Source organism: Myotis brandtii, unplaced genomic scaffold (assembly GCF_000412655.1).
Source record: "Myotis brandtii unplaced genomic scaffold, ASM41265v1 scaffold397, whole genome shotgun sequence".
NCBI classification, from domain to species: domain Eukaryota; kingdom Metazoa; phylum Chordata; class Mammalia; order Chiroptera; family Vespertilionidae; genus Myotis; species Myotis brandtii.
The window spans coordinates 1,178,640-1,205,430 of record NW_005365229.1 but is presented as its reverse complement, the minus strand read 5'-3'; the positions used below and the strand labels follow the sequence as shown (position 1 = coordinate 1,205,430).

At 40.3% G+C, this 26,791-nt stretch overlaps 1 protein-coding gene across 1 annotated transcript in view; it reads left to right on the top strand.

Annotated features, from left to right (window-relative positions):
• The window catches only part of RBFOX1 (RNA binding protein, fox-1 homolog (C. elegans) 1), a 2,191,581-nt gene that overhangs the window by 2,145,766 nt on the left and 19,024 nt on the right, over positions 1-26,791 (top strand). Inside the window, 1 exon segment of the mRNA XM_005872925.2 lies at positions 8,196-8,260. Within this exon segment, the coding sequence (XP_005872987.1) occupies positions 8,196-8,260 (65 nt within the window).

Here is a 26,791-nt window from a genome sequence, read left to right as displayed (position 1 = left end):
TGTACATGAGTGACAGTGGTGAACTGGTCCACCCCATTATGGCAGCAAAGCAAGGGTTCATGGTTGGCCTTAAGTTGTTTAAGGGCGAGAAAAAATAGGAGTATTTCCTGCACTCTAGAATTTATGAAGCAGGATTCATCCTGGCTAGAAGTAATTTTGAATATGCTTTTTCAAGCTGCTATCCCACCTCCCTTGAGATACTGGTATGTCCTGATGAGTGGACGTGTCCCCAGAGCTCCATTTCTTAAAGAAATGATGATTAAAGAGGTTAGTAAAGCATGTGAGGTTCTGTTCTATTTAAAGGAAGTTTCTGGCTTGCTCCTTCCATCTTGTTAGAAATAGTGCACAATAAATAGATTTAAGGCAATCCTGAGAGGACCTGGGACATGTGTTGGACACTTTACTCACTTCTAATAGATTTAAACCAGTTATTTCTTTATAATTTAATTGGGAGAGGAGCAAGCTTCTACCTTTGGTTACTTGTAAGAGTTAAGGGGAATCTGCTCTCCAGTTCTTCCTGCTCAGACGTTCTCAGTGTTGGCAGCATATCAGCAACTCAACAGCAAGGATAGCAGCTCCTACACCAGAATGACTGCCCTTTTCTGTGCATCCCACTGTCTCCTGCCCCTTCTCCTCTTTGTTGTTCAAGGTCTTTCCATCCCTCCCACCATATACGGGAGCCCTCGGGCGTTTCTGATTTGAGAGACCTGCAGGACCCCTGCAACTGGCAAGCAACAACCTCCTACCTAGAATTAGCTCCTTCTTCACCTTTCAGAGCAGAGAGGATTGGGGAGAGAGGGAGAGATGTTCAGAGATGCCAGAGATGCTGGGAGCTAAGACAAACACCAGGGATGTGTGTGTAGTCTGAGGGCAAAGAACAAAGCATCCTATGCAGGAGCCCAGCCAAGCAGGAAAAACACTGCCTCTCACCACACAGGACGTGTTCAGGCCCAGTGTGGATGCCACTCCTCAGAGAGGAAGTAGGGGTTTCTGAGTCAGAAAGGAGGCTAGAAAAGGTCACATCTGGGTCACTTCCATCAATGAACATACCCCTCCCCCCCCCCACACACACACATGCATACACACACACACACACACACACACACTTTTATGTCAAAAGATGGGAATTTATTTTACATAGCTAGCATATCAAATCTAATAGTTCAGTGCTATTACTTAGTGGTGGACATTTAAATCAATGCGTCTAAATTAAAAAGTGGGTCAAGTTAAAGGAAAAATCAGTAACAGCAGAGGTGACACATGGGTATGACAGTGGTTAGAAAGGTGAAGTGGGAAGACCAAGTTGCCTGGACCTGAGACATAATCCGTCACACTTAAGGGTGGAGCTATAGCCTTCATGAAGCCAGAATTGGTCAGGGAGTTGGGAATAAGTGTTGCTTAAGCGATCTTAGCCAAGACACTTACCTTAATCCATGCAGGGAGATATCAAAGGAAGGGGCATTTGATCAAAGGGTAACTATGGAAAATGGAAAGAAGGAAATGACAACAGAGCTATCAAAAGGAATTGACTGGGAACTGGAGTAAGACAGTGGAGTAGCAGTGGAAGAAGAGGAGTGAAGACTGGGAAGGAGAGTGAGAGAGGGAACTGGCAGACAATGCAAATGTTAACCACATGCCCTTGTATTGGGAGAGCCCCAAGCTTCCTAACAGGCACTGCAACCTTGACACTGCCTGGTGAATGTGTCAATGAGATTCCAGCGCATTTTCACATCATTCCTAAATTCTGTCATGAGAGTTTCTGGTTGACGCCATGGCTAAATACAGTTATTTCTGATTTCGTGTCACCCTGCCATCCATGGATCTTAAAGCAAAGAGGTGTCCTCATTCCACCGCTGGTCGAGCTCAGTAGCTTCAGGAACATGCAAAGTTGGAAAGTGGAAATTCTCCAAATAAAATACCCCAAGTGCTTATTCTGAGACCCTGTTTTCAGTGTGAGTCCCTCAGTGTCAGCATTGGGCATCTAGGAGAGGTGACAGCCCACCAGGAAGTTAGGCATCTACAGGTGAACACCAGACCTTCAGCCCTCACCTCTCTCCACCCAGCTCTGCAAGGGAGCTGTCTCATTACCTATTACCTCACCTTATTTTCCCAAACCAAAAATGTTTTCTTTTTTAAAAAAATAGGTGATAGCATTTCACCATAAATCTCTCTCTCTCTCTCTCTCTCTCTCTCTCTCTCTCTCTCTCTCTCTCTCTCCCTGAGACCCTGTTTTCAGTGTGAGTCCCTCAGCATCAGCATTGGGCATCTAGGAGAGGTGACAGCCCACCAGGAAGTTAAGCATCTACAGGTGAAGACCAGACACTCAACCCTCACCTCTCTCCACCCAGCTCTGCAGGGGAGCTGTCTCCTTACCTATTACCTCACCTTATTTTTCCAAACCAGAAATGTTTTCTTTTTAAAAAAAATAGGTGATAGCATTTCACCATAAATCTCTCTCTCTCTCTCTCTCTCTCTCTCTCTCTCTCTCTCTCTCTCTCTCTCCCTCCCTCTCCCTCTCCCTCTCCAAATATATATATATATATTCCCCCAAAATTATAAAGGCAGTGTTTATTAAAATACATTTCATTTTCAAAATTGAGCTACCAGCTGTTAAAGTGTGTATACATTTTTGGGGAACACTTTGTATATATACATCTTTACAAGGCAGATCCCTAAAACTCTTAAAATATTCACCTGGAGGTCTGCCCTAGGACTGGAAATTTCACTTCAAACCGGAACCACACATGAAAGATTAGCCACATCCATGAATCACTCTCCCATCCACAAATCAACTCCATCTGTCCCTTGGTTCTTTTGAGATCTTGTAAGTGTTACACTTGAATGAAGTAATAACAAGTTAACAACACATATATTTTCTAGACCCATGTGCATGTACACACACACACACACACACACACATCATTTTTCTAGTCATATCTATTCAAAGTAGTTTTGGTAGCTTCCATGTGCTTCATTAATTTGTGAAATACAATTGTGCTTTTTGATGTTAGTAGAAATTAAATTTAAGAAACACAGGTGTTGATACAGTTATGGTTGCTACTGTACTGTCACCTTAACTGCCTCAATAATTAGGCATCGAAATTAAATTCTCAGGTATTCCGGAGAATTCCAATCATGAGCTCAAGAGAGAAATTTCAAAATAATTAACTTGAACCATTGGAATATGATTGGAAGGACAAAAAGCCATGAAAATATCTTTTCTTCCTCCTTTAAAAAGAAACACGGGTTATAACACAAATCAGTGAGTTATTTGATCCCATCTCCCCCTTCTTGATTCTCTCAGTTACAGAAATTTGCAACTAGAATTGTTTGTCACTGGTTCCTCTTCTGGTTCCATGGGTCACTCCAGGTCTTAGTGAAGAGAAGCAAACTTGTAAATGAATTGCTCTGGAATTTCGGTCTGACTTATGCATTTTCTTTTATTTATTTCATTTTTGCATTGAAAACATTACATTTCTGTTTCCTTATAGAGTAGTGTATCAAGAGCCTGTGTATGGCAATAAATTGCTACAGGTATGAAATCCTGACTGGTGGAAAAACTCATCACTCTGGTTGTGGGTTTGCTGTGAAATCTTACTAACAAGACCATTCCAGGGAGGGAGATACTCCCTAACATAGGAGGAAAGACTGAACTGAATTTTCCAGTTTTGATGTGAATTCTCCAAGAATGGAGATGGTCATCCTCAAATTTCCCCTTTGCTAGATCATGAGTGTATCAAAATGGGCGTCTGGCTTGGCTATACATTTCTTAAAATGCATCTGGTCTCAATCAATATAAATTCAGTGAAAAAGAAATCTAGGGTTTCTTTGAACCAATTGTCTAAGAAAAATTTTAGTAGGTTCCAGGAGTCACCTGGAATGGTTAAACAACAACAAAAAAAACCTCTTATGCATCTAGTATTGAGGATAACTAATATATTTCTTCCTGGTTTCATTGTGGGTTCTTATAAATTTGTTTCACACCCATTGCTATAGCTTCCAAACCTACTTCTCACTGCCAAAGCAACCTCCAAATGAAAAAATTTTCAGGAAGGAAAGTAGCCCCACATTCATTGGAATGTACATGGTTGAGTCTCCAAATTTGGTCTAAAACCAACATTAAAACTGTCAAATAAAATGAAAGAAGAATGTAATACTAGGGTAATCAGTGGGAGTTTTATTACATGGGTTTTCCTATAACCTGCAATTATCATTTTTGTTCAGTATTAAGTCCATTAAGAAAGTACATTTTTTACTGTGAAAATTAGTCATTTTAATAAGAACTCTATTATGAAAAAGGGGTACTTGAGACTAAGAGAGGACAAATTAATTAAAATTCCTGACATGAACTTTTATTTTTACCTTTCAAGAAAACTTGCCACATTTCAAAAACAGCTGGATGTATAATGCAGATAAATTAGGGAATAATGATTTATATTTAAGTGTCTCATCTTGCAAATGTCCTTGTAAATGTTGTTTTCATACATAAAATGTTGAGTTCATTATATATGCAACAATCTACCTGCTTTGCACAAAGTGAGATCCTGGGATATTCTTGGAGAGGAGGAGATGTGTCTGTGATCAAGCCCATCACAGTCCCACCCATCCCAGGTCCCCACCAGCACCCACAAGTTTCACCTCCCCCAAGTAATTCACCATTTGGATAGTAGAACATCTTTTTCCAAAAAGTATGCTCTCAAGTTAACAATGTGATTCCCTTTGTCTAACTACTTTGCGATGCAGTGGAGATCCATGGTGCTCGTCAGCATTGCTTTAAGTTCCACAAATAGAGCAACCACTTCCATAGTGTTTAATTAAGTAATTCCCAAGCCTAGCTGATTCAGGTACCTTCCCTTTCCCTGCTACTACTAGTATCCCAGCAGTACACTTCTGAAAATACTTTATTAGGGCATCACTAGAGATTCCACATCAGTAACTTCCCCCAAAGGACCTCCAGGGGTCTCGGTAACAAATGAAATGTTTCCGACCCGGTGAGCCAGTATCTTATGTGGCTACATCCATCCGATGGTGGTGGCAGGGGAGGGAGGGGCAATTTATAAGGGCCATTTAAAATTTACATTTCACATAAGGTCACATTTATATGTTGCTGCTGTCCAGCATGTGAAAAATGAGTATGCTTTATGAGTAGGGAGTGGAGAACTATGTTGTGCTTGTCGCCCCTTTTCCATTGGTAGTGGGGAAAAAATCTCACTGTCAAGGATGCATTTTCGTCCTTAGATCTGGGAGGACCAGTTTCAACATGGACACGGTTTGGTGACAGCAAATGGAAGTGAGCTCTCCTTTTTCAGACATTAGCACAGAACCTTGCAGCAGCTCTGGCTATGCTCAGCGAACTGCAAAATATGGAGCAATAAAATTGATGACAGTTACCTGTTAGAAAGGCAAATTAAAGCCATTTGTATTTTTTTGATAATTTTACAGTATTTGCACACAGACACTGAGCTAATACACAACTCTGTTATTCCCCTAATATGGGTTTTATACAGACGAAAAACAGTCCAGAAGGCAATGAAGTAGATAGATGTGCAGGTATTAGGCCACCTAACCCTTTTCTTTTCCCAACTGTTATATATTTCAGGGATCACATAGACCTGGACTCACTAGGGTAGCCACCAGCCCCGTGTGGCTATTTACATTCCAATGAACCCAAATTCAATAAATTACAAATTCAACAGTTTGTTGTACTAGCTATATATCCAGTGTTCAATAGTCACTGACAAGTGGCTACCGTATCGTACAGCACAGACACTGGCTCTACAGACTTTAGCAAACGATGGCCTTGACTCTTGAATCACTAGGAATTTTAAACAAATTCCTAGTGAACAAAGATAAGTGTTAAGGCACTGACCACTGGTGCTGGTATTGCATGGAAACACACGCCTATGTTCTCTGAGTGGCCAAATCATATGCAACTATGGAGAGAACGGGTCCTCTCAAAGCTTCATAGATGAGCATGTCTGTTATGCGGATGGATCCCCGGTGTACACAGATCCATGTTAGGTTCATACAATAAATATGGGCATAGTGCTCAGTGAGGTTCATGTTTGTTACCTTCTGTGTGCACTGCCACAGCTATTTCCACTCATCAAACTCGTTACCTAATTTCATTGACGAAAACTACTGCAGAAGTTGAGGGAGACGTACAGAGTTCAAACAAAGAGGATTTGCAAGTGGGACGAGGCTAAAAATCTTTGCTGGGACCAAATTCACAGTCTCCAAAGCATGATTGATTGACATGGCAGTTGATGCAAATATCTTGGCAGGATTTTTTTTATTATGATTCTGGGAGAGACAAAAATAACACACTCTCACACACACATGCACACATACACATGCACAAACACACTTTCTCCACTCAGAGCTTTCAGCTGGTTGCAGCTAATGCTTCCTAGCCGTCAGCTAGCCAATTCCAGCCCCTCCCTCCTCCCTCATTAAGTGTACTGCACAGGCCTGCACACCTGTCTTTCTGGATGCATCAAGAAAGCCATGGAGATGGGCAGGCAAATGAAAAGAATGGCTCCAGAAATCTGGTGACCTCTTTCCCCTCAGCCCACCAGGCTGTGTCTGAGCTTGGTGCTGGTGTGACAACGGCTTTGGTTTTACAACTCCTCAGCACATTTAATGAGTTTCCCCGCTCCTAATTAGAGAACATGGTGTTTGGAACACCAGGTGGTGTCTGCCTAAGACCTCGTGTTTTTTTGTGTTGTTTTTTTTTGTATGTGTGTTTTTTACTTTTACATTGTTTTTCAAGGGAGACTTTTTTTCTTTTATCTGGCTCCAAATTATTGCTGATTATCTGTCAGAATGTCTTGGATCTGTCTCCTCCAGGACTGATCCGAAGAACAAACTTTTGCAAGGACAAACTAGCTTTCTAGAATTGCTGTGTAAGTGATGGCGAAATTCCTCTGAAAGTGAGCTGTGGGTGGTAGAAGGTAGAAATAAATGATTGAGACCAGTTTAATCTACATTTTAAAAGATGAGTTTTGAGCTTCCCCATTCATCTGCCTCCTATCCTACTGCTTGGTTTTTCCCTATAGGATATGGAGCCAAATGTAACAAACTCCTCTACTCTCAATTCTATGCTTAGGTACCCTCTGGCACATCCATGGTCTTGCTGTTAGGTGCCCGTGGACACAGTAGCCTGTCCCGAGTTGCCCCGCAGAGGATTGTGGGACTGCATTCCTATTAGAACCTGAATGGTCCCTGTCTTATCAGTGGAGCCTGGAGCCTGTTTGTTAATTGTACTGAGATCATTCTACGGTGGCTGATGTCTCGCCGTGGTCGGCTGAGCAAGACGCTCTGTTATTTTCACAGTTTGATAATCAATGCTCCACTGAACACATTCCTTTCAAATATGCCCATTTGCTTGTCCTCTGCTTAATTGAACAATTGCAATTACTGGTACATACAACTAAATGTTAATTATTTTTTCAGATTTTTTTTCTCTCTTAATGATTTTATTTACAAATTGGAATCCTTTATCATATTTTCCACACCGAATTCCCCATCCGAATCTCTGTGATATCTTTAGCCGAAAAGACAGAATTTTTAAGAAGTATTTACCATTGCTTTTAAAAATAATTATGTAAGATGTGCAAAGCTAAGGACTGTCTTCTTTAATTGCTTTACTGGTTAAACAACTATATATGCAAGAGATTACTAGTAAGCTTGCCTTCTAAGGGGGTTAAAAATGAATAAATAGAAAAGACAAGAGGGTAGTGGTTTAACCTATACTGGATTTTTAAGGAAGGAATCAAAGACTGTTTGAATAAAATGTAAGTTAATAGTTAATAAGTAAAGGTAAAGTATAATCGGTTTTGAAAATCTGGAAAGTTCAGCAAAGTATCAAGAGTATTTAAATAATTCCCCATAATCCTCCCCATCCCAAGACAATCACTGTTAACTCTTAGGTACATGTCCCTCAAAGGGTACCTGGGTTCCCCCTGGGGATATGCTTACACCTGCTAACCTTTAACATCCGGCTGGAGTTGGTCTCCAATCCCCTGTCTCTCTGGTGTGTGTTTTTGTTCTTCCGCTCTGACACTAAGCTTTCATTAACCTCCACTTTAGACTGGTAGATTTGGGTCACTGCTGTTCTGGTGTGGTCTCACCATGGGGCCTCCCTGAGTCGGGCTCCTTGGCATCGCTAAGTTCACTTTCTCCTTGTGTTTTAGGGTGGTTATGCTGCATACCGCTACGCCCAGCCTACCCCAGCCACTGCAGCTGCCTACAGTGACAGGTAAGGGTCTTCCTTTTTGTGCTTGACAGCCACTTGGAAATTAACTCAGCTGGTGGGGAGACGAGATTCGTGTCCAGTCTTGATGCAAATGCATGACATCTGGGTAGGCAGCACCCACCAAGTTAGGTCCCACGTGAGACCACAAAGAGGGCCACACAGAGACAGGATGGCCAGCGATGCCCAGTTCATTCCAAACTCTCGCTCTCTTTGCTAAGACACAAAGAAAATGGTATGTTTTGTTTGTGTAGAGATCTTTCAGCCCTTGTGACAGCACACCTTGCATGTACATGCACACTCCCTGTGCAACCTTCTCATGGTCTTCTCTGGAAGACCATGGTCTCATCCAGCTCAGATGAAGAAAACAGAAGATGATCCCGCAGGCTTACCTTGACTGCAAGCACCCCATCTCCCTTTGTTACAGCTCTTTACACCCAGTGAACCACTATTTAATCCATCAGAAAGGAATGGGGGAGGCGTAGTTGGCATTCCTAAGGAGATTGGTTATTTTGAAACATCCAGTGTCCAATCCTACTAAGACAAGCCGACTTTTATTTGTAATGCACGCCACACCCTAAGACAGGCAGCAGAAGGGACAGAAGTGGGTTTAAAAAATGCACAAGTCATAATGGATGGCGGGGGAGGGTTGGTGTGGAAGAGCTTTATGACCAATTACCCAGGCCTAACAGATGACTCGGTTCCTGAAACGACAAGCCGCAGCTATTTCTGTTTAGGTGCCTTGAAAAAAGAAAGTGTGTGTTTCCATATTGAATGCAATGCGTTGGCTCTGTTTCCTGAGGACATAAATGTGAATGTTCAGATGCTCTGCATGCTCAAATGTCACTAAGGGTGCTTATTTTGGGTAATGACTCCTTTAATTTAAAAATATGTTTCATGAATAAAGCAGTGATGATAACAATTTGCATGTGTGGCTGAGGCATGCTGGGTCAGACAGGTAAGCAAGGAGATGTATTTGATCTTGAATGGGACATGTCGGCAGCCACTGGTCCTCCTCCCTGGCCTGTTGTGACTGGGTTCCTACCTGGGTTTGCTCTGGTGCTTTCCCTGCAGTTCCATTCCATTCCTCCCAGACGTGTTGTGAGCTCATTGCGGCTACAGGATTCTTCTGAGGTCTGATAAAGCAAAGGAAATTGCTGAGCCTTAAGAATGGCACTTTGAAAACCCCATGCACACACATGTAATAAAATGGCTCTTTGGCAAGGTGGAGTTGAGATCTGCCTTCTGCTTGTATGCAGGAATTATTACTATATTCTTAAAAAACAACCATAACGAGGTCTCAAGGCTAGAGGGAGCTTCCAAAGAAATTCAAACAATTGGCAAGATTCAGATCCAAATACATAAATTATGCAGTTACCCAATAATTACAAAAATAGGTTTTATGTAAGTTGCTATCTTCAATACACTTTGACACTGGATTAGGAAAAAGGAGAGGGTCAGTAGGTTAATAAAAACGTTGACAATCTTGAAGTACTTAAGATTATCTGACAAATGAAAAGGCTTAACGCTATTAAATTCTGCACACCAAAGATTCACCAAGTATCAGTTGTAATGTGGTTTATCTACAATCCTTAATTATTTTTATGAAAATATTTCTAGATGCTAAATTCGTAAACACCCACTTTGTATGTAATTATAATCATAGTAACTTAAGCCTGCCGTATAATTATAAGAATCTTAAACAGATTTATTTTTGGAGGGATTTTTATCTTGCTTCTCAGTATAAGTGCATCTACCCCCAAGCTGAAAACAAGGTTAATTACAAAGATCTCATTTAAATTGCGTTCTTCAATAAGACCAATCTAGACATTTAAAAAAATGTTTAACACTATTCTTAGATAGAATTACTTGAGGATCTGTCCATCTCCTTTTGTATTCATCTAAAACTTAAGTTAAAATGTTGTTGCATTTGGAGGCACCATATATGCAAATATGTGTATGAAAATCTGTTATTTTAATTTTATTAAGATTCTCATTGGCAACATGTCTTACTGAAAAATTGCCCTCATTCTTGAATTGGTAAATTTTGAATAACTTTACAATTCCCACTTGAGTCTAATAGTTTCAGTTGAAGAAACAAACTCAGTGGTAATAGTCTTATCCATGTAATTGGCCTCTTGCTGTTCATTAAAAATATTTGCACATTAGGTCTTCTTACTTGCTGTGTAAATTGGTTACCAACCCTATTTAACTGTATTATAAGCAAGACACATGTCACATATGGAAATATAGCATTGAAGTAAATGCAGTAAATTACCAGAAAACAATCTTTAAAATGATATTTCTGGTTTGATTTGTAAAGTGTATTTATGAAGTGTAGAATTACTTGAGGATCTGTCCATCTCCTTTTGTATTCATCTAAAACTTAAGTTAAAATGTTGTTGCATTTGGAGGCACCATATATGCAAATATGTGTATGAAAATCTGTTATTTTAATTTTATTAAGATTCTCATTGGCAACATGTCTTACTGAAAAATTGCCCTCATTCTTGAATTGGTAAATTTTGAATAACTTTACAATTCCCACTTGAGTCTAATAGTTTCAGTTGAAGAAACAAACTCAGTGGTAATAGTCTTATCTATGTAATTGGCCTCTTGCTGTTCATTAAAAATATTTGCACATTAGGTCTTCTTACTTGCTGTGTAAATTGGTTACCAACCCTATTTAACTGTATTATAAGCAAGACACATGTCACATATGGAAATATAGCATTGAAGTAAATGCAGTAATAGGTAAATTACCAGAAAACAATCTTTAAAATGATATTTCTGGTTTGATTTGTAAAGTGTATTTATGAAGTGGTGGTCTTCCCTATTACTTTTAGTAAACAGGTAAGGTGAAGAAAGACCCTTTTATAGAAGACACATGTTTCAGTGAAATTATCAGAATAGCTTTTGAATCTAGATTGAAGATGCCAAGTATCTAGAATTTATCTTAGGGCAGCTGTTAATATTTTATTTTAACACAATCACAGTGTAATATCAATAGTGATCGATTCTTAGCTCCTGTTCTCTAGATGATAAAGAGGAAAACTCCTTAACCCAAAGAAACCCTTCCAGAATAGGAGGTAAAATCAGCAGGAATTAGAACGTTTTGGTAATGTCCATAGTTGGCAACCTGTTCCAAAGAGAAAGGGCAGCAACCTGCCCTGTCACCATGAGTCATTTCAGATGTCTTGAAAGTGAAAGAAGTTTGGTGTCCCCAGTTGGTAGAATTTTACCTTTTATCAGCACAAATTAAGCTTTCACCCAATTAAAAATTCAGGGACCTTTGGAAAATATTGAACTCAGGTAACCTCAGGACGGCCCAGAAGGTCCTTGATGGGCAGCTTGCAACTCTCTGCCCATCATTTTCTTGGTTAAACTATCACATGCTGATTACCTTGGAGCATCCTGAGAGTTTCTGAACGCTGACCTCCAGAACGAAGACCATCTGGTGTGGGCAGAGATTTCCCCAAAAGAAAAAGACCTGACTGGACTAGGTGATTTAATAGTCTCCTTGATGCATTTAACGGGAATAGGCAAACATCTTTCCTCGGCATTTAGGAAATACTTGGTAAGCACTTGACCTCACCAAATCTTTATTTCCAACCTCACTTGGATTTATGAAAAGCCAACTGTCCAAACTCTCCAAGGAGATTGTGTTCTGAGCTTGAACCAATGAAAGCATGGCAGTGGGGCCGACGGTCATCTGGTCATTGCATGCCACTTGGTGTTGCTGATGTGTCCGTGATACGTTCTGGATCTGACAGGTCCATCATCACATTAGCTCGAGGAATGGCTTGCTTGGATTTAGCCTGGGGGCAGGCTTCTCTCTATGGATTGGCTCTTGGTTTCTTTGTGTATTATGACTTGATGGTTGTTGCATCTTTGAGCAGCCAAACAAGGGAATAAAGGGGGGGGGGGGGGGGTTCCCTGTTCAATGAATTATGCTACAAATGTTTGGGGAAATACCTATGGTGTGTACATAGCTTGGATGAAAATGTGATCCCTTCGGAAAGGCAGGTATTTGTCATGCTTGTCCTGCTTGCTGACATCCTAACATCTAACAACCAGTGCATGAGAACGACCCTCCACATTAGGACAGAAGGGAATTAAACACAGACCAGCTCGAGAAGAAAGTGATACAAAGCGGTTCACTTAGAAATTTCATAATGATCCCATTGCACTGATAGGTACCAGGGACCCTTTCTTCGTTCATGTAAGATATATTTCCTTTAAGAATCCCTGAAATCAGCAGCTTTATACATACAGTTAGAGACCTGGCAGTGCAGATGACTCTCTAGACTGAGCAAAAGAGGCAGCAAGCAACTGGGCTTTGTTTATTTTCTACCTCTTTTAGTTTGTTTGATTTTTGTGATCTTGAAGTTTTATTGGCAGTATTAGACTATACCATATGAAATTTCTATGTTTGTATAACAAACACGGTGTGATGGCAAGTTCAGCTTAATAGACAATCTAATGAAAATGCCATAATATCAATTATCTTGCTCTCTGCAATTGAAATATATATGTATATTCATACATATATATGTGTGCTGACATACATACATGTGTACAATACACATACACATACCTGTGCCTTAGGACCTCAGGAAGAACTCACGAGAGTAACTTGGTAAATGCTAATAAAATGTGGCCAGGACTGGTCATATTCAGGCTGTAGTCACAAGCCACATGCTACAACACTGTTTAATTCTGATACTCATAACCCACAAATAAAAGGTGCTGTTTAAGAGAGAAGTAAATTAGTAGTTCTTTTTAAAAACTCAACAGGGACAAGTAGGCATGTCTTTGGCTGGTCTACTATTTTAAATTATATAGGTGATAGAGATAGTTATACACACACACACACACACACACACACACAAAGATGGGTGGATGGATAGATAGGTGGGTGGATGGATGGATAGATAGATAGATAGATAGATAGATAGATAGATAGATGATAGATTAAAACATACACAGATATATAAGTGGCCAGGTGGATGAACAGAAAGAAAGACAAAAGGAAAAAGGAAGGAAGGAAGCAAGGAAGGAAACAGGTAGCAAAAGACCAAATTTCTGCCTTCTTATAGTATTTTGTCATAAGCATAACTACAGAAAATAGAACTAAAGCCAAATGTGCCTCCTAAGTTTGATCTAAACTGAAGAAGTAAAGGGATTTGAGTTTATTTCCTTGAGTGCAGGCCACTCCCTCTGTATTTGAGAACTTATTACCTCCTGGATTCAGGTTAAATAATAGAGAGAAGCCGTTGTTAAAATAAGGCTGACAATTGCACTTAAAATAATACAGCATTTGATTTGGAGTCCTTATCAAATGAGACAGACTAAAAATTAAGAGATTGTCAGCCAGAAAGCATCTGAGCATCGTGAATGAAAATTTAATTTACTCCTTTACGGTACAGCGTATTTTTGTGGATACAAAGGGTAATTTAAAAAATATTGTTGTACTTTAGGGACTAAATGATTGGACTTTTTCTTATTGTGGGATAGAATACAGACTGCTTCTTCTATGGATAATAGGTCTCCCTTAATGAGGACAAGCAATGCAGAGCAGACAAGGGAGGGACTCCCGTTGTTTTACTCATTCCTCTCAGCTAAGCCAAGTTCCAGAGGTTGAAACTGCTTCTGGTTGCAAAGCAGTAGTGAGCCCCCTGTTCTCTGTGAATTGTACAGGGAGAGATCTCAAGATCTTATCCTAGTGCTTTGTTTAAAGCACTGTCTTCCCAGGCCGGTTCCGGGCCTGATGGCTGCCTCTGATGACATATTACTGGTTTCCCAGGACAGGGAAAGAACACAGGTGCGATGTAATAGGGCTGTCAGCTCATCTGGGGAATGGCCCAGGCTTTGTCCAGGCTTCTTTCTTAGATGCTGTTTTTTTAAAAAAAAAAAAAAAAGCTTTTTTTTTTTTTTTTATGAAATGATGACAGCTGCAAATGGTAGCTTTTTTTTTTCTTTTTTTTTCTCTCTTACCCAGTTTTGTTTTTAATGTTCTTACTTGGCAAAATAAAAGTCAGCAACTCTATGGTAACCTTTCTCTTTTATTTACATTTTTAATCTTTCTTGAGACATCACTGTTGGAAAAAGCCAAAGTGAGAACATTGTAAAACTTGGAGATGCCAAGGATGGCATTCTCAGATGGACAAGAAACTGAGGGCTTAGTTCATGGAGGTTGAGAGAGGATGGAAGCATATTCCGTGCCATCTCCCCACCTGAGACAAGGAGGCAGGGCAAGAGGAAACCATTCTGAATTCAGATCATAATCTGTTGAGTCAAAGCTTGGCAGCAAACTGTAGTTATTACTCTGCACCTTCTTGGATTGTGGCTTGTTGAAATTGTCATTGATCTGAGTTTTTTTTTTTTTTTATCTTTCTGCTGTTTTCATACATACCAATAAGCTCACCTCGGTTCTGCAATTTTAAAAAAGATGCTCCGTTAACTTGTAATAGAAAGTAGAAGAAATTAGTCATTAATGTCTTTATTTATATTCTTTTATATCTCAGTGACTAGAAAAATATGTCCATTTTTATTATTAGAACACTGGGTTAAGATACACAGATATATATCTTTATATTATTATATATAATACATAAGTAGATAATATATTCCTAATTTTATTCATATGCTTAATTTTATTTTTAGTTTAAAGTTTGCTCAGGAAGAGAAAGTGAAACTAATTATTCTAGACAGCTTGAGGGTAACTAGAAAGAAACACTTATTGCTTGTGAATTTCCTATTACAAGATGAAAATAGATTTCTTTAATAAAACTTTCAATATATATGACAATGCTGCTGTTAATGTTCATTAAGTGGAAATAGAGGACTTCATTATTTGCACTATTGATTACGACTTCTTGACATACCACACCAGGAGATGAAGTTTGATATAGGAGATGAACCATACTTTGATTTAAATCATCTCTCTATAATAATGATAACAATATTAGCAATAATACCAATGGCTATTTATGGAGTCCTTACTAAGTAAAAGACACTGTTCTAAGTGCTCTACAAATACAGTGTCACTGAGCTCACACACCAACCCTGTAAGACTGATGTTGTCACCTCCATCTTACAGATGGGGAAGCAAGCTTGGAAAAGTTGGACAAGTTGTCCAGTTCAGCTTAAAAGTTTAAATCTATGCCCTTAATTACTAGATTCTATTGCATCTTAGTGGTGCAACCTTAAGAAGTCATTTATTTGCAGTAGGGACCACCTCATCTGTTATGTGGTTGTACTGACTCCACCTTACTGAGTGGTTTACAAATTTGGAGACAGTATCTATGAAATATCCAGCACATAGAGGGCAATACATAAAATGTTCTTGTTTTTATTTTTGCATATTCCCATAAGATAGTCAATTAAGAGCTTTAACCCTTGAGAGCGAGAATGAGCTTTGAGGAAACCAAAAATATCCAGATTATTTCAAATCCACCTGAATCTCTAAAACTCTGGTTTTTGGAACAGTTTAGAGCAGGGGTGGGCAAACTTTTTGACTCGAGGGCCACAATGGGTTCTTAAACTGGACCGGAGGGCCGGAACAAAAGCATGTATGCAGTGTTTGTGTGAACTAATATAAATTCAAAGTAAACATCATTACATAAAAGGGTACGATCTTTTTTTTTTTTAGTTTTATTCATTTCAAATGGGCCGGATCCGGCCCGCGGGCCGTAGTTTGCCCACGGCTGGTTTAGAGTCACTCAAAGAGTTCAGGTAGAATAGTGACCAAACCTATTCAGCTGAGTATGGTATGGACAAGCCTTTTAAAATATAATAGATAAGGTTATATGCTAACCTAATCCATTAAGTTTCATGAGAGATTTATGGTGTTTGTTTGTTTGTTTGTTTGTTTGGCTTTGTTTTTGTTTCTTTATGGAAAAACTTTGTAGGGGGAGGTGTGTGCTAAGGGTTGAATAAGCCTTTCAATTTATTATCAGCTCTTCAAAGTTTATATTTTGATATGTCAGGTTATTTTAAAGTGAGCATTTTTGTATGATCTTTCCTGCTACATTTTTTTTCTTTTTTTATCATGTAGATTTCTATTTTGAAGTTAAGTTTTTGGTAATGTCTCTTGTGTGTCAGGTACTATTTAAAACATTGCATCAACAAGCTAATGAGGTAAGCAGTAGACAATAGAATAATGAGGTAAGCAGATGCCAATAGAAATCATTCAGAATGGAATGTGTGACAGAGAAGGAACATACTGATCAGGATCCAGGGACAACAGGCTTCAGCTAGGATTGTCCCAGGACAACCAGAATGTATGTGCTCATCCTGAGCAGAATCCCCACTGTGCAGCTGGAAGAAGTGGGTCCAAACAGGGTGATCCCTAGTCTCAGAAATCCATTGACTGGGCTTCTAATCCAATGTCTATTAGGGCAGGTCCTGGGCTGTTTCTGCTTCCTTCTGCTTTTGTTACAAGGTCAGGGCAAAGGCACATTTTCAACTTCAAATAGTCATAACTAAGATGTGACTTAATGACTACAAAGTCAGTGGACTTCCATGCTCTCGAGGCAACCAATACTGTATCTATTTCCCCTATGGGTCAAATAGTCCCCATTGGGCACTCACCAAAAAAATTACCATAACTAACCACACTAATTATGTTTTCTGCCAACCTGCTCTGTAGATTGGCAATGATTTTATTTGATAACAATTAAGATTGCTCTAAAATCGTGGATGAGGGAGTGTATAGTTCTTGATAGTAGCATCAATGTGATTTTTGAAACCTGTTTGTAGACACAAAGCTCTCCGTGCTGAAAAGAGATATGCCTGTTACTGATAGATATGTTCCCGGAGTTTCTCTCATTTCAAATTTTCAGAAACGCACACACACACGTTAGAAGAAAGAGTGCTCAAGTTTTTATTTCAAGAACTAATTGCCTTTGGTCCACCATCTATAATGGCTTCTGAGCAACTGTTATGCACTATTGGATGAATATGTAATTGAGGCAGTTAAAAAAGGAACCAGGCCTATAACAGTCAACAGACTGGACCAACAAGGAGTTGGGGAGATATTAAAGAAAATTCCAAACGCAATAGCCCATAGCTGTCACAGCCATGTGGGCAGACACTTTGCCAGTGACGGGACAAGATGTAACAACTCCTTTGGTCATGTCATGGTCTAATTAAACACTTTTCAGGTTGCAGATCATTGACTTGATAGGCCACAAAAAAAGCAAATAAAAACTATCTTTTAAGGAAAGGCATCAGGGCCCTTCAGCTGTGAAGGTTTTAGAGGCAGGTGAACAACCTGTGATAATATAAGCCCGTGGGTCTCTGGATGAGCCATTTTCATTGCAAATAAATAATTTTTTTTCTCATAGAAGACAATATCCCAGTCAAATAGAAGGGAATACACACATGATAGAATCTTACTTAGCTCATGAAGCATCCATGAAGTTGACAAAAATGAAAACCACTCCATTTCTTTGCTTTTTTGGGGCGGGGGGGGAAGAGGGCACTAGACGATGTACTATAGACTCCATGTTTGGGAGTAAGAGGGAATTTTTCATTAAAAATGTCTAGTATTGTTTTTAAAGTTACCAAATCAAGGTCTGACTTTGTACCTACAAAGACAACTTTTAATTCTTTCCCAGAAGGACCAATTTATGTTTACATGTGGCCTCTATGTTATTTCCACATTTGTGTGTAATGCCTGTACGTGTACAGTCACTGGACAGAAATAAATGACTTCTCAAGCTTTTTCTCCTGGCGTGGATCACAGTGATTGGTTCCTCTGGAATTAGATTCTCCTAAAAAAAAACACACACACACACACATAAAACAAAAAACATAATAATTTATTTATTTAATTAATATACAAAACATTTAGAGTAAGGATCGCTATGAGGATTTAGTGGGGTGGTAGTTTGGAAGGTGAGGGTTTGAGGAAATCTCTGTAAGGAGTAACTAGCTCATCAATTTTTATAATTGTTTCCTGACTCATTCTTGCTGCATTGTGATGTGTGAATGTTTTAATAGCTCACTAGGTTGTGGGGTGATGAGACATAATCAAAGCCAAACACCCTTTCCCTTAATTATCTTAATCTTTTAGATGGAAATATTTTTGCCTGAGATTATATAAATAGAGCACATATCTGATAACTAGCATCAGTGGTTCCCCATTGCTTTAGTAGCCCTGAAATTCATTTTAAAAGAAAACAAAGATTGTGGGATGTTTCTAGCATCCTCTGAATCTCTGTCTCCTTTCATGGTCCAATGATGTCACTTGAAATTTCAAATCGCATTACAAGGCGAGGGACTTGCTTTCTTCATCATTTCTAGATCATGAGAGGGTTTGTGAACTAATTCCATTAAATTGAAGATGAGCACAGGTGGTTGGGGTGGGGACACTTTGAAAAGGTGTCCTGGACATGTACATGAGCCTCACAGCTTTCTCAGAATAATAGCTTCTCTGTTATTATTTTAGTTGTTGTCTTCAATTTCTCTGTCTCAAACTTAAAACAAAAACAGACATGGAAAGAACTGGTTACCTCACTCTGTTCTGAAATGTCAACATGGGAGTGGTCCACATTGAGAGTCCTGAGAGCCTAGCTCTGCAATGTATGGTTCCCAGACGAGTGGCATTGGCCTCACCAGGAATTTGTGAGACATGCAGGTTCTCAAGTCCCACCCAAGCCCCACACCATCAAAATCTGCACTTTCCAGATCCCAGGGTGATTTGTATGAAGTGTGAGAGGAGCACCCTGGAGGGAGAGCTTCAATTCTACCTCAGTATGCAGTAAACAATGTCGACCCTGGGGTCCCCCTCCACAAACATGCAAGATGTAAGAGAAGCTGTCTTTGTAAATGGTTGTGTTGTAACCATCTCCTCTGTACTCTCCCTTCTTCAGTGAGAAAATAAGAATTATCAATGGTTGGGTTTCCCTTGCAATCCATTGTGTTGTGATTTCCTTCCTCGAGTACCCTAGGGCCACTATTCATCATTTTCTTTACCTCAAAGACCCAGGGGTAATGAATGTGATTTTGTGGTCATGTTGTCTCATGAATTAATAGACCCACACTAATATAAACTGTATCCTGAGAAAGTCCTATCTGATTTCTCTTCTTATTTTGAGCCTCAGTTTTCTCATCTGCTAAGTGGGGAGCACAATACCCTCTAAAACCACAAAGAGATGAAAATGAGCATTACTTCATAATCGGAGAGATATAGTGAAAAATGCATGGGACTATCAATAACAAGTGCAAATTGACTGATATCCTAGAGTGTATATTATTGTTTGAAAGCATTGAATATATACAGGGGAGAGAAAGAGAATTAAATTAATTTAAAAGTACAAGTCATTTTTTAATCTGGACAATCTCTAGGACCAACCCTAACACTAACATTCTGGGAACCCTCAACAGCCTGCAACTTATAATTGGCCTGATCAGGATTTGAAGCAGGTTTACAATAATATAACGATTATACTCTTTGTACCTCCTCTTTGACTGCTGTGTGCAGTAGCAAATCTTCGCTATTCACCTACCGAATATGATCAGATTTGGACCAGGTTCTTAACTTAGCATAGTTACTTACTATGTGAGATACAGCAAGCTAATTGGCCTATTTGATCGTCCACTTCCTCACCTTTAATGAGGCTAATGAGTGATATCTGCCTCATTGGGTTGCTAGGAGAATGAATTGTAGTCATGAGCAAAAAGCTCCTTTAATAGTACCTGACACTAAGTGGCACTCAGGATATTGTTATTGGTATTATTATTATTACCAGTAAACTATGAGGGCATTGTTTAGTCTTGAGTCAAAATATGGGTAATTTCCTATAGAAGCAGACTTCTGAATTAGAATAAGGTTTTGACTATAGAAGTATTTTTTCCAGATTGTGATTTCCACCTTAGAAATATAAAAATAGTTATACTTGAAAGTTGCTAAGAGAGTGGAACTTAAGTATTCTCTCTCTCTCTCTCTCTCTCTCTCTCTCTCTCTCTCACACACACACACACACACAGGCACACACACACATACACAGATAACTATGTGAGGCCATGCATGTGTTGATTTGTGCTAACCATTTTATAGTGTATACATATATTATATCATCACCCTATACACCTTTTAAAAAGCACATTGTAATATCTAATTATATGAAATTTTTATTTGTCAGTCACAGCTCAATAAAACTTGGTAGGGGCAAGAAATAGGTTGGGGGAAAAAGTTCTGAAGGAAGAAGCAACTAGGAAGCATGAGGTCAAACAGTCTGTGTTGCTCATCCTTCTCCTAATTTTTAATCGCCTTTTTGGTCCATGGAGGAACTCAGGCAACCAAGGACCATCAGCTTCACAGGAGAATCAGCCAGCCCTCCCAGTGTAAACCAGTAAACCCAGACCGAAACCGTCACAGGTTTAGATTTCTGTAAAATCAGCCCTACAAATAGTTACTTTTCAACAAGTCAATAGTTTGAAATCTGCCCATGTTGCCCTTTTCCCATTGCGATTGGTGAGAAGTCCAACTCCTGTCATGGTAATAGGCTGTCAGAATCCCCTCAGGTTCTAGAACTTTCCATCATCATGCTCAGTTCATTTACACATAACTTTTAGGTGGGCCCAGACCTTCTCACTGTGGCCTGTCCACCCTCCAGAGCCTCAGCCTGGACACCCTGTGCTCCTCCCCAGCCTCCATAAGAAAGGGACTCTTGGCCCCCAATGAAGGCTGCTTCCCTGGAGAAGCATTCAGCCTGTTCAGGGAACCTGCCTGACCCACACCCAACCCCTGGAAGATGCTTATTCTTATCGGGAGCGCGTTCTGTGCTCTCTTTTGCTCTGTCCACCCAAAACAGAAGTGGGATTCCATCTTCCTGGAGGCCTCAGCCCACTTTTAAAGTGCACTATAACCTCAAAAGGCTTATTTTATTTTGTGCCAAATTATGCTCAGAGGCTGAAATCGCCTTGGCCAATGGTTTATTTAATGCAGGTTCACTGTGAGAATTATAATAATTTCACGAGCCTGGAGCATACAGGATAATGTCTCTTAACAAGCTAATAAAGAAATAACATACTCCAAACCAATGATAGATTCATCACACTTTGTTCCGGGCAGGAGGAGATGGAAGGAATGAAGTCCAGATTCAGTTGAGATGTATCATTATATGAGTTGGTACCTGGGAGAGATGGCGTGGCCAAAGGAAAGCCAATGTCCACATGCCAGAGCAAATGTAAAAGTCCCCTGTTGGTAGAGCATGTTGCTAGGGAACAGGGCACCAGTCTTGACTGGCAAGCTGATCTCTTTCAAGGGCCCTCTCCGTGATTTTCACTACTGCCCATGAAAGAGTCGGTTGCCTTTAGTGGCGACCACCAAAGGTCTTTGGAGAGCTATTTGCATCAGCAGAGTGTAGCCTCCCCTAGACCTAACGCTCCTGGACAGCGCTCACAAAGCGCAGCATTTAGGGTCTAAATGTCCTCTTGCCACAGTTGCTTCTCCAGGTGTTTCATTTGCTCAGCCCCCAGCGACGCTCCTCAGCAGCTGAGCGACTGAGTGCTTCTCAGAGATGACAGATGAGACGATGACATTCTGACACAGCTTACTTCACTCAGATCAAAACAACTTTACTCTTAAAAATAACGTCATTTTTGTCACAAACAAGTGGATTTGAAATCCTATGAAACCAACACAGCAAGGATCTTTACTATCCCCCTCTCACCTCTAAACTGTGGACTGAAAAAACACAAAGGCCTGGCCTCTTGTGAAGAAGGAGAGGAGACTGTTTGCATCCTTTGTGAGTCCATGAGGTCAAAATTATAAATGGCAATATTTTCCCCAAATAATGTCCTCTCACATCTATGTCCCCATTGATTTAGGGGGAAAACTCTAACAGCTGCATGTGGTCATTTTCTTCCCACTTTCCAGATGAGGAAACTGAGATTCAGGAAGGTGAAATGAGTGTTTAGGGGAACACAGCTTGCATGTGACAGGCCAGGCTTCCAGGTTCACTGCTAGTTCCCTTTCACGCTCGCTGAGAAAAACGTATAGTGGGAACTGGATGAATTGTTAAATGTTGGAGAAACTACAATTACAAAAGTGGACTGTGCTCAAGCCTCCAGGTAATCCAGATGCACTTGGACTTCAGCTTCCAAAACCCAGAGGTTTTTAGTGGAATATTCAAGTTGGGGATAGATTCGCAGCACTTACCTCCTTTTCCATTTAAACGTTGTTTGCAGTATTAACAAGGGGAACTCTGGCTAAGAGAAATGTTTTCAAATGTCTGTTAATACATTTAAAATGCGAAGGATCAGGCTAGATCAGGATAGACCCCTACAGAGGATTCTATAATTAATCTGTTTCTTTGTAGTTTCTTTGTTTGTTTACACCCCATCTCATTCTGTGATTTTCCACAACCTCTTGAAGTATACATGATACAATACTAAAAGATCAATAAAAGTAACAACAGGGAGCCCAGCCGGCATGGCTCAGTAGTTGAGCATTGACCTATGAACCACAAGGTCAAGGATCGATTCCTGGTCAGGGCACATGCCCGGGGTTATGGGCTTGATCCCCAGTGTGGGGCGTGCAAGAGGCAGTCAATCAATGATTTTCTCTCATCACTGATCTCTCTCTCTCTCTCTCTCTCTCTCTCTTCTCTCTCTCTCCCCCCCTTCCTCTCTGAAATCAATAAAAATATATTTATTTTAAAAAACAATAGGACAGGGAAAAATATGAATCTGAATGGGATTTGAACAATTCTAGAGTTTTAGAATTGAATAGGGAGAAGGGAGTTAAAATACTGATCACAAGCAAATAAGCACCCTTTTCTAGGTGGTAAAACTGAAATATGAATTAGATTATGAGCTTCTGGACAGCCAAGCCCAACGTAGATATTCCATAGTGATTTAAAGGCTGTGAGTCCATGCTCACAGGTACCTTAGAGTTCTGGGTGCCTGGCCTGCAGCAGGCCCTCAGTAACCAGCTGAGGACTGAGTGAATGAGTTGAGTAAACTATCTAGTAGAGTCAGCAATAGGAATTTTAATAGGAGCACCTGCTTTCTGCATTATATTTAATTATTCTAAAAACACTCATGGCTGGATCCCATAGGACCCTTCCAGCAACTGTTTAAGATGAGCAACAAGAATACATGGTTATTGTGCATTTTCATCTTAACTTTAGGTGTCTGAAGGGAAGCATAGTTATAAAAAGTAGTAATTATAAGTGATATATTAAACTATATATAATGATTATAATATCATTATCAGTCATAAAATATTAATAATTATAAACTGTGGAAATCAACCCTAGTGCAATTTAATTAGGAAAAAAAAGAAGACACAACTATGTTTTCTGCAGAAACAGGGCACATATGTTCAAAGACATATTCATACAGTGAGAGGTGTGTTCTCAGTGCTGGCTGACACACTGGCATCACTTGAGTGGCTTTTCGAGAATACCTGTGCTGGAACCACTCTGAAAGATTCTGACTTAAGCAATTGGAAAATGGGCCTGGTCCTGATTATTTTATTTTTTAAATTTAGCTGATTGTAATGAGCAACCTGGGTGAAAACCTCTGTCTTATAACCAGTAGATGCCCTGAACCTACAAATGGAATGAATTTGACTCTGTCCCAGTGCCCTCTTGGGACATCTTGGCTGCTATCTGCCAGGCCAGAAGACCAGCTTCTCAGGCTGTGGGGATTGTCCAGTAGATAGCCTTAGAGGGCTGTGTGTGTGTGTGTGTGTGTGTGTGTGTGTGTGTGTGTGTTAAATCAATATACATAGCTTTGGATGCAAGAAGAAACTTGCTAAGAGTGATATCAATGCCAACTTTTGTATACCAATTGTGACATAACAAAACTAAGAGGCCAAAGAAGGAGAAATTGCCAGAATCTTTAGCATGGAAACTTAAAGCCAGTGTTATTTGATGGGAGAAATTTCTGGTCCGGCCTCTCCCCCACCTCTGCCTTTGTAGAAGACTACTCTGTGTCTTGATATCTGGCTTCTTACATCCCCTCCAGTAATACTGGCTGGCTACTATTTTGATGCTTAGAATTCACCCATGGGTGATTTTTTTGGAGAAAGACAATCTGAAGGAGATGATATTTAACTAAAGAAGTAAAGAAGGACATAAGGATGATATGGCAGGTCACAGGACTAGGTTAAAGGTACCATCAGCTGAGTCAGATCCAGACTTGAGGTGGTTGGTCTATGAGAACCATCAGAAAACATAATGAAGTCTGATAATAGAATAAAGGGGGAGAAAGACCATGTCCCATAGCATTCTACCATCTCAAGTTGTTGCTAAAGCAGAATGTAATTATTCTATATCATCCTCAAAGGGAAATCCAAATATCCTATTATTTGGTCTCAGAAGAACTGAAGATTCTGAACTATATTAGGAAGTTACTCCACAGAGATGACACATCCCATTGTTGACTCCATACCCCTATATAAGTGCCTCTAAGCAGAGTCTTAGAGTGAAGAAGAGGCAGGGTCTGGATCCAACCCATCTATGTTCAGATTTCATCAGCACCACTTAACAGCCTGCTCATGCTGTATAACCCTTCAATGCTTCCATTTCCTCATCTATAGAGATGTGGATAGTAAAAGGAGTTGTAAGAAAAACTACTAGTAAAGGAATTAATGCATAGGTACAGCACTTGGCAATGGCCTGTCAGGGATAAGTGCACCATTGACATTAGTGGCTCTTTGGTTTTGACATTTCAAAGACCTGAGACAACTGTAGCCTTCTCCCTTGTGCCCAGTAATTTACCATTTTATTTTTTTAATTAGTAATCCTCCCTTCTTCCACAAAGCCTCACCATGTCAAGGAGTCTTCCTGGAAAAAAGTGGGCTTTGAAATGAAAGTCAGAATGAACTTGCAGCAGATTTCTCAGCAAGCTTTCCTGAATTTCCCCATGGTCAGAATGACCCGGAACCCTGATTCCCTCCCAGGATCCCCCATCACTTAGGAGAGTGTGACTGGTGTCCCCAGAAGCTGGCCGATAGCCAGGCCTGGGTTCTTGTTAAATGCACTGATAATCACACTTCTCTCTTGGGAATTCTGGTTCAGGCGGTAAGAGTCAAAACCAAGGATTTAACAAAGATTCTAGCTCATATTTTTCTTCAGGGAAGGTTGAGAAATGATGAAGTAGAGGAAGGGGTTGAAAATAGAAAGTTGAAAGAAATGGGTAGAGAATTAGATGCAGACTCAGAAGACAAATGGGAAGGCCCAGCAAAGATGATTTTGAGTAAATCTATGGGAGATGGTGGGATAAGTGGAACAGGGGAGGAAGCATGACATTATGGCCACTATAGACCAGCTTCTCTTTCAGAAATGAGGGTTGATGTCCATTCTGTTAGAAGACCTCCAGAAACTAGAAGTAAGCATTCCTGGGCAATGGATACTATTTCTGTACTTGCATTGTTGACAGCCACATAGCTAGGTGGCCCTCACAAGCATGTCAAACATGCAGCCCGCCAGCCGTGAGTTTGACGTGCTTGCCTAGAGCAGTGGTCAGCAAACCGGCTCGCGAGCCACATGCAGCCCTTTGGCCCCTTGAGTGTGGCTCTTCCACAAAATACCATGTGTGGGCGCGCACGTACAGTGCGATTGAAACTTTGTGGCCCATGCGCAGAAGTTGGTATTTTGTGGAAGAGCTACACTCAAGGGGCCAAAGAGCCGCATGTGGCTCGCAAACTGTAGTTTGCCGACCACTGGCCTAGAGGATAGATAGCATAGTGGTGAAGTTGCAAGAAGAAACAAAAACTACAAGAGATTGAGTGATTCAACTGTTTTTCTACTATGCATTTGTCCCATACCCAGTGCATCGTAGCTGTGGCTGGTGTTAGAATCGCCTGCCAAGCATTTTCCTACCTCTTTTCAGACCCTAACCCAGACTAATGAAGCCAGGACCCCCAGCAGCAGGGCCCCAACATTAGCACTCTTCACCTCTCCCTATGAATCTAAGGGGTAGCCAAGGTGAGAACCATTCAACCAGACAAGTGGTTCTCATTCTGAATTGCATGCTAGAATCACCTGGAGATCTTTAGAAACTACTGATGCCCTGAGACCCATTCACTGAGATCCCCATTTAGTTGGTCCTGGATGTAACCTTGTCACCAGAAATTTTAAAAGGACACCAGTTGTTTACCATGAGTGGCCCAGGTTGAACTACTGGGCCAGACTTCCTTGACCACCTACAACCACTGAACAAACCAAATGGCTGAAAATCTGGTGCAACTGCTTTTGAAGTTTAAATCCATAGGTCGGTGGTGAGAGTGAAGAGCAGGCTAGGATTAGCATAAGGGGACAGTCCCTGGGGCCAGCCTGCTTCCTAAGGCTGAAGATGAGAGATGACCCCACTGTCTAGAGCTTGCCTGCATTGCTCTGGGCACCTAAGGTTGCTGCACATCTTTGAGGATAACCACTTTTCAGCTACCATCATGAAGTTTTCAGTCACATCTCTCTGGTCATTTGGGATAAATGATTTCACAGAGAGAGTCCTAGATGATCCCTTTATGGCTAAGGTAGATCATTTGTCTTAAAGTTCAAGTGGAGAGCAACA